At 36.1% G+C, this 12,323-nt stretch overlaps 1 protein-coding gene across 4 annotated transcripts in view; it reads left to right on the top strand.

Annotated features, from left to right (window-relative positions):
- DYNC2H1 (dynein cytoplasmic 2 heavy chain 1) overlaps positions 1-12,323 on the top strand; it is a 265,953-nt gene that overhangs the window by 157,676 nt on the left and 95,954 nt on the right. For 3 of the 4 annotated variants that reach the window (XM_072968893.1, XM_072968891.1, XM_072968894.1), the window contains exons 79-82: positions 1,015-1,170; positions 1,389-1,464; positions 6,096-6,304; positions 8,793-8,897. In XM_072968893.1, the coding sequence (XP_072824994.1) occupies positions 1,015-1,170; positions 1,389-1,464; positions 6,096-6,304; positions 8,793-8,897 (546 nt within the window). The remainder of the gene's footprint in view (positions 1-1,014; positions 1,171-1,388; positions 1,465-6,095; positions 6,305-8,792; positions 8,898-12,323) is intronic. The other variant, XM_072968892.1, reaches the window with a different exon arrangement.

The following is a 12,323-nucleotide window of genomic DNA, read 5'->3' as shown; positions in this document are numbered from 1 at the left end:
GCTTTAAGAAATCTGAGTGGTTGTTCAGTTACCAATTAAATGTCATACTTTATTGAATAGTGCTCAGAAAATTTGGCTTATTCTAATAGAATTTTTGGCAAATGTTTCATAAACATAAAACATTTTCATTTTAAAAGTGTACATTTGGATATGCATTTAGTACTTATACATAAATAAAAATACTTAGGGGTTTTTTAATATTAAACAAAAGTTTTTACTTAAGAGAAAATAGAATGGAAAGGTTTGCAAAGGAAATTACTGTCTTTTTAGCAGGCATTCTTAATGTACTGATTGAAATTTTTTTATGTTAGAAACCATCTTTGCAGAAAAAAATTTACTTTTTAAACAAGCTAATTTTTGAAATGGGTTTATTTTACTCATTTCCCAAGAATTCAGAATTTTTCTTCCTTTATTTTGATGATTTAAGAATATAATGTAAACCAATTGTGGATATGTGGATAAGTGTTTTTTGACTTGTACTAGTCCAGTATACGATTTCAGTTTCTGGGTTCGAATCTGTGTTGTTGAGCCAGTGTTGAGTGATACCCACATTAACTGAAGTGGACAAGGAAGATTAGTTGACATCACATGTATATAGAAATATGAAGTCCTTGTGGGAGTTCACATAGTACCTAGAGATGAAGAATTGGCATACTGAAGTCAAAAATACCTGCCCCATAATAATCAGCCTGACATTTGTATTGTAAATGATGGTTTAGTGTCAGTAAAATACATCAATCATCATATAAAACTAATTTGGTTATTTTGAATATTTTTGGTTGTATAGGTTTTCTTAATTTAAAAAATTATTTTGGATTTATAGCTGATGAACTATTAGGTATAAGAAGTTTAAAACTGGTTTTATATTTGTACATTTTGAAGTAACATAATAATAAGTCAAAGTTGGTAATGGTGAAAAGTTTTTTCATTAAAATATGTTCTCAAATGTTAAATACTGATTTATTTTGTTGGTAAGATTTTAAACAATATGGTATTTGTTATTTTTTTCTTTAGTCACCTCCAGGTTTGAAGAAGAATTTAATGCGTACTTATGAATCCTGGACTCCTGAGCAAATTAGCAAAAAAGATAACATACACCGAGCTCGTGCTCTCTTCAGTTTGGCATGGTTTCATGCAGCATGTCAAGAGAGGAGAAATTACATTCCACAGGTAAGGAAGAACATGTATTGGATCTATTCTAAGATTTACATATTTTTATAGTACATTACTATGATTTTATAATTTAGTAAACATGGCTAGGAATTTTTTTTCCTTTTAGCATATATTGAACATTCTTTTTAAGGTTGTAAGGGCAACAATGATGCATGCATGTGTATCTTTGAACACTACTTATAGTTCTTCAATATGTCTAAAATTTGTTTTGATAGGGTTGGACCAAGTTTTATGAGTTCTCTTTATCAGATCTGCGGGCTGGGTACGACATTATTGACAGGCTTTTTGATGGTAAGTTCTAATGATAAAAACTTTTATCTCTGGTGTTAATGAAAAATTTTAAGGTCTTATTAAAAACGTGTTTTTTTCAAGAGTGTCTTAACTTCCTATTATAGAGTTTGTGTTTTATAGGCGTAGGGTATAACTCAGTGGTGGAGTGCATGCCTAGCGTGCATGGGGTCCTGGGTACAATCCCTGGTCCCTCCATAAAAAAAAATCAGTTAAATAAACAAACCTAATTGCTGCCCCCCAAAATAAAATTTATGTCTTGCTTTTTATTTTGTATTTTATGCTCTGACTGCCATGCTTGTGCTACCTGGAAGTTCTTATATTATCTGTTGTGGTCATTGGTTTTGATATAACCCATTAGATTTCTGGTTGATCGGTAGCTCTCAGTAAACAGAAAGCTAGAAAGACCTTATCGTTACTTTGTGCCCTTCAGAAGTTTCAGGCTTCAACTGAATTATTCAGATCTCTTTCAAGGGAACTTAACTTTCAGGAGTATGGCAGACTAAGGTTCTGTAGAATCATAATTGTATGAGTAAGTAGAAATCAAGAATCAAGGTACAAATGATAGAGTGGAATGGGGCAACGAGCAAGCCCATGTAATCCGACCCCTTGAGGCCATCTGGCTCTCTGCGTCCTGAAGACAGGCGTGGTCCAGTCCCTGCAGGTGACTGTGCAGGCCGGGGCAAGGGGACACTCGGGTCAGAGCACTGGTGTAGGGTTAGAGAAGAGAGGATGCTGATAGGAATCTCAGACTGAAAAATATCCCGAACAAAACTCTAGATTCTTGTCTCCTACTTCATCAATAGCTTCTTTCAAAAATTCTCCACACAGTAAACAGGTTTGTTTTTAGAAAAGTGAGATAAACCATGTAATTGCCATTTAGAACCTGCACCACGTTTGTCTTCTTTCTGTTCCTTGAACACACCAGGCTTGCTCCTATCTAAAGGTTTCGGTAGGTGCCCTGACTTCTATCTGAAATGCTTTTCTCCCAAACCTTTATGATTCCTTTTTTTTTTTTTCCATTTACATCTCAGCATTGAGGTATCCTCTTCAGAAATATTTTTATTACCACCAAATCTAGAGTTATCTGATTGTTCTCTATCCCGTTGTTCTGCTTTATTGTTTTAACACATGAGTATTGATATTTCCTTGTTTATTTATCCTTTTTAAAAAATTTTTGTTCACTTTTCCCACTAGAGTGGAATCTACATTAAAGCAGGGCGTTTGACTGTTTTGTTACTCTGTATGTCTCCAACGCCCGTCACAGAGCCTAGCCCTTGGCTGTAGGCACTCAGCTATTGTCTGTTGAGTTAATAACATCAGACTTTATCCTGTAACTTTTTTCCTGCAAAAGAATAAAGATAGATATCTAGGCTGTGGCCAAATCCCATTTTAATTTACGTGTTTATGAGATTTATAAAACTTTTAAATGAAGATTAATACATGTACAAAAAGTACGTATAAGGTTACAGCCCAGTGTAATTTCCATAAACTGAACACACTCATGTAGCTAGCACCTTAATCAAGGAACAGAACATCACCTGTACCTCAGATTTTACCCTAATGCTGCCTTCCAATTACTAGCATCCTCTGGCTTCCCCAACCCCAACTCCCCGGGTAAACACCTGGGGGAAAACTGGAATCACACATCAGGTACTCTTTAGTCTTCAGCAGCTTTCAGTTAGCATTATATTTGAGAAGTTCATCCATATGGTTACATGAAGATACAGTCATTTATTTCTCAGTGCTACATAGCATGCCATTCTGTGATTGTGTTGCTTCTCTTGGTGGGTAGTTTCCAGGTTTTCTCTTGATGGGCACGTGGGTAGTTTGGGATGATTGTGAATAAAGCTATTATATCTTTGGCTGAATATTTGGATATACTTCTGTTGGGTCTATTTTCAGGAGTAAGTAGAATATTAATTTATTTGTTCCTCACGCCAAATGTTAATGCCAAAAAGAAAAAGTGAGTTTATTTTAAAAGTTTTGAATTACATATCAGAACAGTGTACAGCTCAATACATTTTCATAAATTGAACCTATATAACTAGCCCCAAATCAATAAACAGCATTACCAGCACTCAGAAAGCACCTCCCCTAATCCTTTCTACATGTGGCCCAACATTTCGCCGTTCAGTGCTGAGAGCAATCAGTTTTCTGATTTCCATGAGTTACTATTTTTAATGTTTATTTTGAAACATGATTCTTGGAGGATATATATTAGAACTTTAGCTTGCATGCAAGCTTGACAGTTTTTCAAAATGCTTTTGAACATTTATTTCATTTTATAATACCGCTATGAGGCAAATATTGTTAGTGCCCTTTTAAGATGAGGAAACCAAAGCAGTTTGACTGATTTATTGTGTTTCAAGCTTGTGGATGGAATTAATTAATAGCATCACATGATTTTTACATATCTCACACTATTAACTCATTGTGAGTAAGAGGGAGATGTTTTAAAATGATACTGAATCTCGTGGGAAAATCTAACTGTGTAATCTTACGATTATAAGATTTTCTGATACTAAGGGGCCGCCACATGTGGAGAATTAAATGTAAAAAAGAGGAGAATTTCTAATATAAGAGACAGTTGATATAGAGATTAGCTGACTGTGAGACCCGAAGCAAAGTTTTTAACCTTTAAGCCTGATGTGTAAACTAGGAATAAAAGTACCTAGTAATAGTACCTACCTAAATTGGTTCAATTTTTGAGAAGTTTAAATAAGAAAACCCACGTGAAGCATTTAACCTTTACTACATTTAATATATTGAGCAAGCTAGCAATACTTGTCAACTGTTATAAGTATTACAATGTTATAATTAAGTCTGTTCAATTTATTTTATCCCAAACAAAATAAAACTTGTTTTGAAAACAGTTGTTAGCTAGAAGGTTCTTGCCTTGCCCCAGAAAGAATACAGAAATGAGACGTGGATGTCAAGAAACCAAAGCAAGGATTTATTGAGGGATAGACAGTACACTGTCAAGGAAAAGAGCGGGCAGACCCAGGTGGGTGGCTGCCCCGAGTTTCCTTGGCAAGCTGGTTGTATGCGTGTGAAAATGAGTGGGCAGGACATTCACTGGCAGGAAGGGGTTTGGGGGTCGTGTTTCCTGATCTTCACCCCACCTCCACCTTCACAGGTGGGGAGGGGGGATTTTTTTTGTCCTTATTTAGTCTTGCTGGAGAAGTTGGATGAGGATATAATGAACAAAAGGTTACATTTGGTTGGGGGTATCATAAGCAAAAGGTTACATTCGGTTGGGGGTATCATAAGCAAAAGGTTACATTTGGATGGAGGTATAAAGAGTGAAAGGTTACATTCAGATGGTGGAGATTCCGGTCCCGTCCCACCCTTCTGCTCCCAGGACTCTTGTGAACCCAGAATGTAATGGTTTCTTATCAGTACGGAGGATCCTGCTTTTTCTTGGTCTGTCCAAGGACCCCCGTTGTTCATACTATGTATGGTTTTCTGCCATTTGCCCATGTCCCCCTTTCTCTGCTCATATCTAGTTACCTGCCTGCTCTAACACAATGAGTATAAGAAGATTTATAAATAAGATTTTCTTATAAAAATTCTATAAAATATTTCACATAATGGCTTGTATTTTATAATTACCTTATGAAGTTTTATAATTACATTATAAAAAGTACAGTAATGTTTCTGTATGTCCTGGTGACCTGCTTAAAAATGAATGGCATATCCATTACTAATGTCTTATTTAGTGAACATTGAGGCAGAATTAGAAAATTGATGAATACTGGTGAAATCCCTTGTTACATCTACTTAGCCACTGTTAATAGTAAGATGTAAGCAGGAAACAACTTTAGACTTTGGTCCTCCAGCCTACCCAAAGGTGTCCTTGTTCTGCACGAGGCAACCTAGATCTTGTCCCCAGCATGGCGTTCCACTGCCATAGTGCTTACCGCTGAATCTAATAGCAATGAAATACTGCATGTGTGACTAGTAACACTGGCAGTGATGTTAACCATCTAGATTAAATCTGTGTTTCCTGCGTTTACTGCTGTTGAGGAGGAGGAAGTTTTCCTGAACCCTTCTACATTCTTCTGGCTGGTCTAAGAATTAAATTGACATGGGACAGATTAACAGAGAAAATCAAACAAAAGTTAGTCACATGTATACGTGGGAAGGACCCAGGAAGACTAAGTAACTTGCCAGAGTGTTTGAAACCCTCACCTTAAAGGACAGAAGAGGGCGTTGGGGGTGGTGGTTTGGGGCTTCAGAGGGGAGGAAGGCAGTTTACGTGGAGATGGGGGGAAAAGCAGGTGTTTGGTAAACAAATTGCTGAGACAATGGGACACCAGCAGGAAGTTTAACAGACTTAGCCAGGTTCCTCGCTGTCCACCACACCTAGTTCATAGTCATCTGTGGTGATAGCTTCCTTCCTGGAACAGGTCTTCTGTGATTATATTAATATTATTATTTGTGAGCATGTATTAATAAGCATTATATTAATATTAATGAGAATTTAAAGGAATGAGTTAACTGAATTAAATATACATTGCTATATCCTATAAATATAACGAGTCAGGAATTTAGTTAATATTTTAGAAGATCTTTTAGAAAATGTCTTATATTTTAAAAATGAAACTAATAAAGTGTTTTTTAAATTATAGGTACCAAAGATGTACAGTGGGAATTTGTACATGGTTTACTTGAAAATGCTATTTACGGAGGACGTATAGATAACTATTTTGACCTGAGAGTTCTTCAGTCATACCTGAAGCAGGTTTTTAATTCTTCAATAATTGACGTATTAAACCAAAGGAACAAGAAAAGCATTTTTCCATATTCCCTATCTCTACCAAAATCCTGCAGCATTTTGGTAGGTAAAATTAATCATTTTCGACTTATTACCAGATAAAAACTGGGATCATTTCTTATATTGTTGACTATATGTTGTTTCTTTTCAAATGTACAAGTAATTATCATTCACAAATACAGATTATCATTTGTCATGCCAGCATGCCGCCTGGTCCTCTCAACTCAAGTCAGGCGTCTGACTAGACAAAAAGCCAGTATTATATAACAAATACCTGTCTTCATTCTCTGGCTTATAAATTTAAAGTAGTTCTAAATATATAAGAGGGATTCATTTTATCTGGTTTGCACAGCAACATTTTTGTTTCTGCATATTTATTTTATCCAGCTGTAGCTCTTTGAGTCATCATATAAAAGCCTCCTAGAATGCAGTCTTTTCCAGAAGATAGCACTGAATGTAGCCCAGAGATTCCAATTCTAGTTTATTTTGCCACAAACTTATATTTGTGTAAATGTCCCAATAATATTTTTATTACATAGATTATTAAAATTATACATTTCTTCATGAATTACAAAATATACAAACATTCAGTGGTATAGTTCTCTCTGTATTGTACCTTTTTCTCTCATTTAAAAATTTTTAAAGAAAATTCCTTTGTTTCAGTAATACAAGGCTAACAACAAAGCTTAAAAGCTAGTATTAAATACATTACTCTTACTGGCTGTCTTATCTTTCATTAAGTATTCCATCTGCTTTGTTTTCTAGTACCTTTCATTCATTTATTTATTGCCTTCAGTAATAGACATTGAACATCTGCTCAGTGACAGTCCTGTTAAGGCATCGTGGATCTCCTGCTGCGTCTGTGGACTTTACTTTCTAGTGGGAGAAACTTAGAGTGAATGAGCAAACAGAAATATCACATAGTTATTTATTGTATATTTAGTTCAGATAGTGTCCCCTGACAAGTCTTTCATCTCTTTTGTTTGAAGTTTAAATTGAAAAATAAAATTTATGCAGAAAAGTGCACATTATACATGTAAATAAAATGCAGTGCATTTTTATACATTGAACATGTGAGTGTAACCAGCACTGAGATCAAGAAACAGAACATAACCAGCTCCCCAGAAGTTTTCCCCAAGTTCTCTTCTGGTGACTGCCTTCCCTCCAAGGGACACATCATCCCGACATCTAAGCTTGTGTTAGCTCGGCCTGTGTTTGCGCTTCATGTAAATGGTATGATTTGGCATATATTCTTTTATGAGAATTAATCAGTCTTAATGTGTCTCTTATTTAGGACACATGTCAGTGTATAATCCTGGGTAGAGAGAAGACTCCAGCCAGTCTAGAAGAGAAAATTTCACAGCCATTTTGAAATGAACAAACTGTGTAAATACCAAGAGAGTAATACTTTTTAATTTCTAGGATGATTTACAAGAATCAGTGTTTAGCTTTCTATCTAATTGAGTTATTAGAAGGAGGAAGCCAAAAGTCTCCCAGGAAATGAGAACACACACACACACACACACAAATGCATGCACATGTACAAGCATGCACTCACATTCACGTGCATATATATTTATACATGTCTATATTGTGATTGAATACGCTAAGGAAGTTTACAAATGTTGAGCTTATGGGAGAGGAAAAATTTCAAAGAACAGCATGTCTTTCCGAAATCTGACATATTTATAGGTCCTGGGCTTCCTGGAGTCCAACTGTTCTCTTGGAACTACTTCAGAGGCAGCCGCCAAGGATGAGAAAGGATGGAGGGGGCGGGCAGAGGATAAGTCACCATCAGGAACACTTTCTCCTACTTCAGCAAGAGCGGTTTAGACGCATATACAGTACCTCCCTTAAAATAACTCATCTCTTCATGAAGACAGACAAAATAATTTCCATCTCTGGGCCTCTTGGTCTGTGCTTAGTTTCCCATCTGGAGTCTGAAGTGAAAACTGTTCAGATGAGCGCTTGGCAAATCGAGCCTTCGCGGTGCTTACGGTAATTCGTGGGATGAAACGATAAGGTTATTGATGCATTTCATCACACCTCACGGCAGACGGATGGCCAGCTGTGGAACTGCTTTATGATAAAGCAATTTACAGAGCAGTCCCAGCATATCAGACTGTGTCTGTATAGGTTTCTGGGGGTTCTGTTAGTTTAAAAAAGATGATGAAATAATTATTTGTTATAAGCCGGACTGTACCCTGCAGGAAAAATAAATTACAGGGCTTTCCTGAAACCATCTAAAATAATATCTTACACATAGTAGGCATAGCCACTCAAATATGTTTTAATCAATTCAGGACCCCTTTGAATGTAGGAAGCTAGGATAAGAAAGCATACTTTCAGATAATTTAAGTATGAAGAAGTACTAATGACAAAGAATATTTCCATTAGATAACTGAGGTAAATACTGTGCAGACCGAAAGTGAGGTTTATGTAACATAAATAATAATTTAATACTTGACGGTACTCTGATTCTTTCTGATTTCAGTGGCTGTAAGTTCAGTCTTTATTGAAAAACTTTTTTTTTTAATTTATTTATAATTAGGACTATCGTGCTGTCATTGAGAAACTTCCAGAGGATGACAAACCTAGTTTCTTTGGTCTGCCTGCCAATATTGCTCGCTCATCTCAGCGCATGGTCAGTTCTCAGGTAACCGATAAAAAGATCTGCCTTTTAGAGAAAATATTGCTGCTGAGCCTGAAACATTACATTTTATGTAATACTACGCTTTTATTTTTAAATTTTATCTTATTTAATACAATAGATTCCAGTGCTACCTTAAATAAATTTTAAATGAGCCAAATAGTGCTATCTTAATACATTTGTTAAAGTTAATAAAATAACATTGAGTATTATCAGTTTTACCCAAAATATATTTGTTTTACTCCTGTGATTTATTTTATTCAGATGACTTTAATATAGGCAACTGAATACGTCACTGAATTTAATGTGTTTTATAACAAATACAGGTATAGATACATAATTTATATCTGTGTATTATTTTATAAGAGATAAGTATTTAATGTTTCATATGACTTTACTCATGATTGAATATTGTAAAATATTGGGGGAAATAATGGATTTTTAAATTTTTTTTGAGACAATATGAGCCATGAGCACTGTATATTCTAGCTTCTGTTGAGACCAAATAATTAAGACAAGCTAACATTTATTGACTTTTTACTGTATGTTTAGAAGTATTTTAAGTGCTTTATATTCAGCAAATTTAGTCTTCATAAGCTCTGTGAGATAAGATCTATTTTTTTCCCTCTCAGTACACGAGGAAACTGAAATGGAGAGAGTTAGGTTATTTGCCAGCCAGTAAGAGGCAGAACTGGTGTATACATTCAGGCTGTCTGAATAATGACATGGCTTCTGTACCACGTGCTACAGCTGCCCCTCAAACATAAATGTACTGCTCAGCTGTGCGCACGAAATTATGAACTGTTACGTAAGGTTCATTGTGTAGTCAGTATGTGGAAGATTCTTGTAGCTCTTAGCGATTTACATTTGGTAATTTACAGGCAGTCTAGATAGATTGCATTATCTTATTTAACTGAGAGTTTTGTAATTTTGACTATGTTAGCCAACATAAAACTGAAAGTGATTTCTCTCATTATTCACTATATGGTTTGTTACACAGTTTTACTGTTCATTCTCACATGTTTCTAAAAAAAATGTTGAGTATTAGATATATACTCATTTGCATAATGTATAAATAAGTATAAATGTTCTCTGGAACGAATAAGATCTTAACTTCTTTTCATCTGTGGTAGCTGAAGACGCTCTAGTTCCTTTTCCCTTTGTCATACAAAGTGTTGAGTCAGATAGTCCTTGAAAGAACGTAAACTGTGGTGGGGAGGGATATAACTCAGTGGTAGAGTGTGTGCTTAGCATGCATGACGTCTCGGGTTCGACCCCCAGTACTTCCATTAAAAAATAAATTAAAGTAAACCTAATTGCCTTCCCCCAAAAAATTAAGAATGTGAACTCCTGCATGTCCCTTAGCTTCAAGGCATCTATGATTTCACTCTAGTCGTCTCTCTCCATGCTTTTTGTTGACCTGAAATAATTATTTTTCAGTAACCTCACCAATAACTTACAAAAATTGTTTGTATACATTTGTTATACAAGTGTGTGGTGTGTGTGTGTATAATTTTATGACAATGCTTAAGCAAAAATGATTAGAAGAATTAAAAGGTTACTAAGAATTAAAGGTTATTTTATAGAATCAGAGAGAGTATATACTTTGGGAACTTTATCAATAGAAATTCAAGAGTCTGTCTTGAAAGACCTGTGATTAACATAACATGGTTTTCACAACTTCTAATCTCAGTATCATTCAACTTCTGAGAGAATCTCATTAGCACAGCGTGGACCAAATGTCTAATGAAGGGAAAAGAGTAACCTAGAATAGAAACTTCAGGGAAGGATGCAAGACGAGAAATACAGAACACTGAGCATCTTCATCTTACAGAGAGACCCAGCAACCACCCAGAAATGTAGTTTCTTTTGCTTCTGGACCATGTGTATCTGCCACTGACACGAGCCCAGAGTGTGAGGACTGTCTTCGCACTGAGAAGTCAGAGCCTTAGTTCCCCCAAGTCCTCTGCTACACTTCAGACACGTAGGTGCAGGCCTTGCATGCGATGCCAGCATGAAGTGCCCCAGTCTGAGTGGAGTCCCAGGGGTCGGGTTTCCTAACAAACTAGTCAGGCAAACATTGTACACTTACCTTAACTCTAGTTCCACGTAGTCCTGAGACAACGCAGACTTGGCGCTTACTTCTTACACTTTCTGATTAGTAATAACAAATAATTCTCCCAAGTTATTTTTATTATGATCTAACCTCTGCTGTTTTGTCTTTCCTTAGTATTAATTTTTATAAATATTTATTGAATGGAAAGAGGATACAGTGTTCATCCTTAAAGTTCTCTGGTGACGTATACTCTCTTAATGTTTACATTCTGTGTGTCTATTTTACTATTAAATTTACTTAACTATTTAAAAGTTCTGAAACATCACTTATCCTTAACTGGCTTTCAGAGTGTATCAAATACTAAAACTTTTTTTTGTAATTATAAACATTTATATGTAGTGAAGGTGATAATAATTTCTGTTTTGAGCATACTTAGAGATTTTTCACTCCAAGTCACATTTGGAGCCACGCTTAGAATGCTTGCCCTTCTCTGAAAGCGAATATTCAGATACTACAGAGTCTGAATGATGCGGAGTAGGTCTAAAAACATTATTGGTCACATACAAGTTCAGGGATGTGGAAACTGACGTTGAGGCAGGTATTTGATGATTTGGCATTTTAAAGGCAGAGGCCAGTGCCACAGCTGCATGGCCAATTCTGTATGAACACGAAGGCTGAAAATGAACTGAGTGCATTCCTGCTAGGGAGTTACGACGAGCAGCGTTCGCGTCAGTGTTAGTGGCATGTATGTGCGGGGGCTGTGGCTCAGCAGTTAGGATTGGCTTTTTTTCCCTTTGCTGATGTAGTGGTACCTGACATATTACATAGTTACAGTACAGTGGTGGTGTTACAGTCACTGTGCTGTGCATTAGATTTCTGTGGTTATTTACTGCTTGTTGTGAGCTTTTACCCCTAAACACACTCACTCTTGTCTCCATCGTTCCCTTCCCACGGTGACCGTCATTTTACTCTGTTTTCACACATGTTAACTTTTTAGATTCAGTACTTGTCTTTCTCTGTCTGACATCTCACTTAGCATAATGCATTTAAGGTCCACCCATATTGTCACAAATGGAAAGATATCCTCCTTTCTCATGGCTGAAAAATGTTCCATGATGTCTATATTCTGTCTTTTTTATCTGTTCATTCGTTGCTGGGCACTTGGGTGGTTTTCATATTATCAGCTGTCAGGAGTAAGGCTGTGTATGTCGTGGGAGGGCAGGTATCTCGTCAAAATCCTGCTTTCATTTCCTCTGGGTATATACCCAGAAGTGGAATTGATGGATCATATAATAGGTCTATTTTTAACTTTTTGAGGAGTCTTTATACTGTTTCTCATAGTGGCTGCACCAGTTTACACTCCCACCAGCAGTGCA

This window comes from Vicugna pacos, chromosome 10, assembly GCF_048564905.1.
Source record: "Vicugna pacos chromosome 10, VicPac4, whole genome shotgun sequence".
Lineage (NCBI taxonomy): Eukaryota > Metazoa > Chordata > Mammalia > Artiodactyla > Camelidae > Vicugna > Vicugna pacos.
Note: the sequence above shows the minus strand (reverse complement) of the source record. Positions and strands in the feature narration are given on the sequence as shown.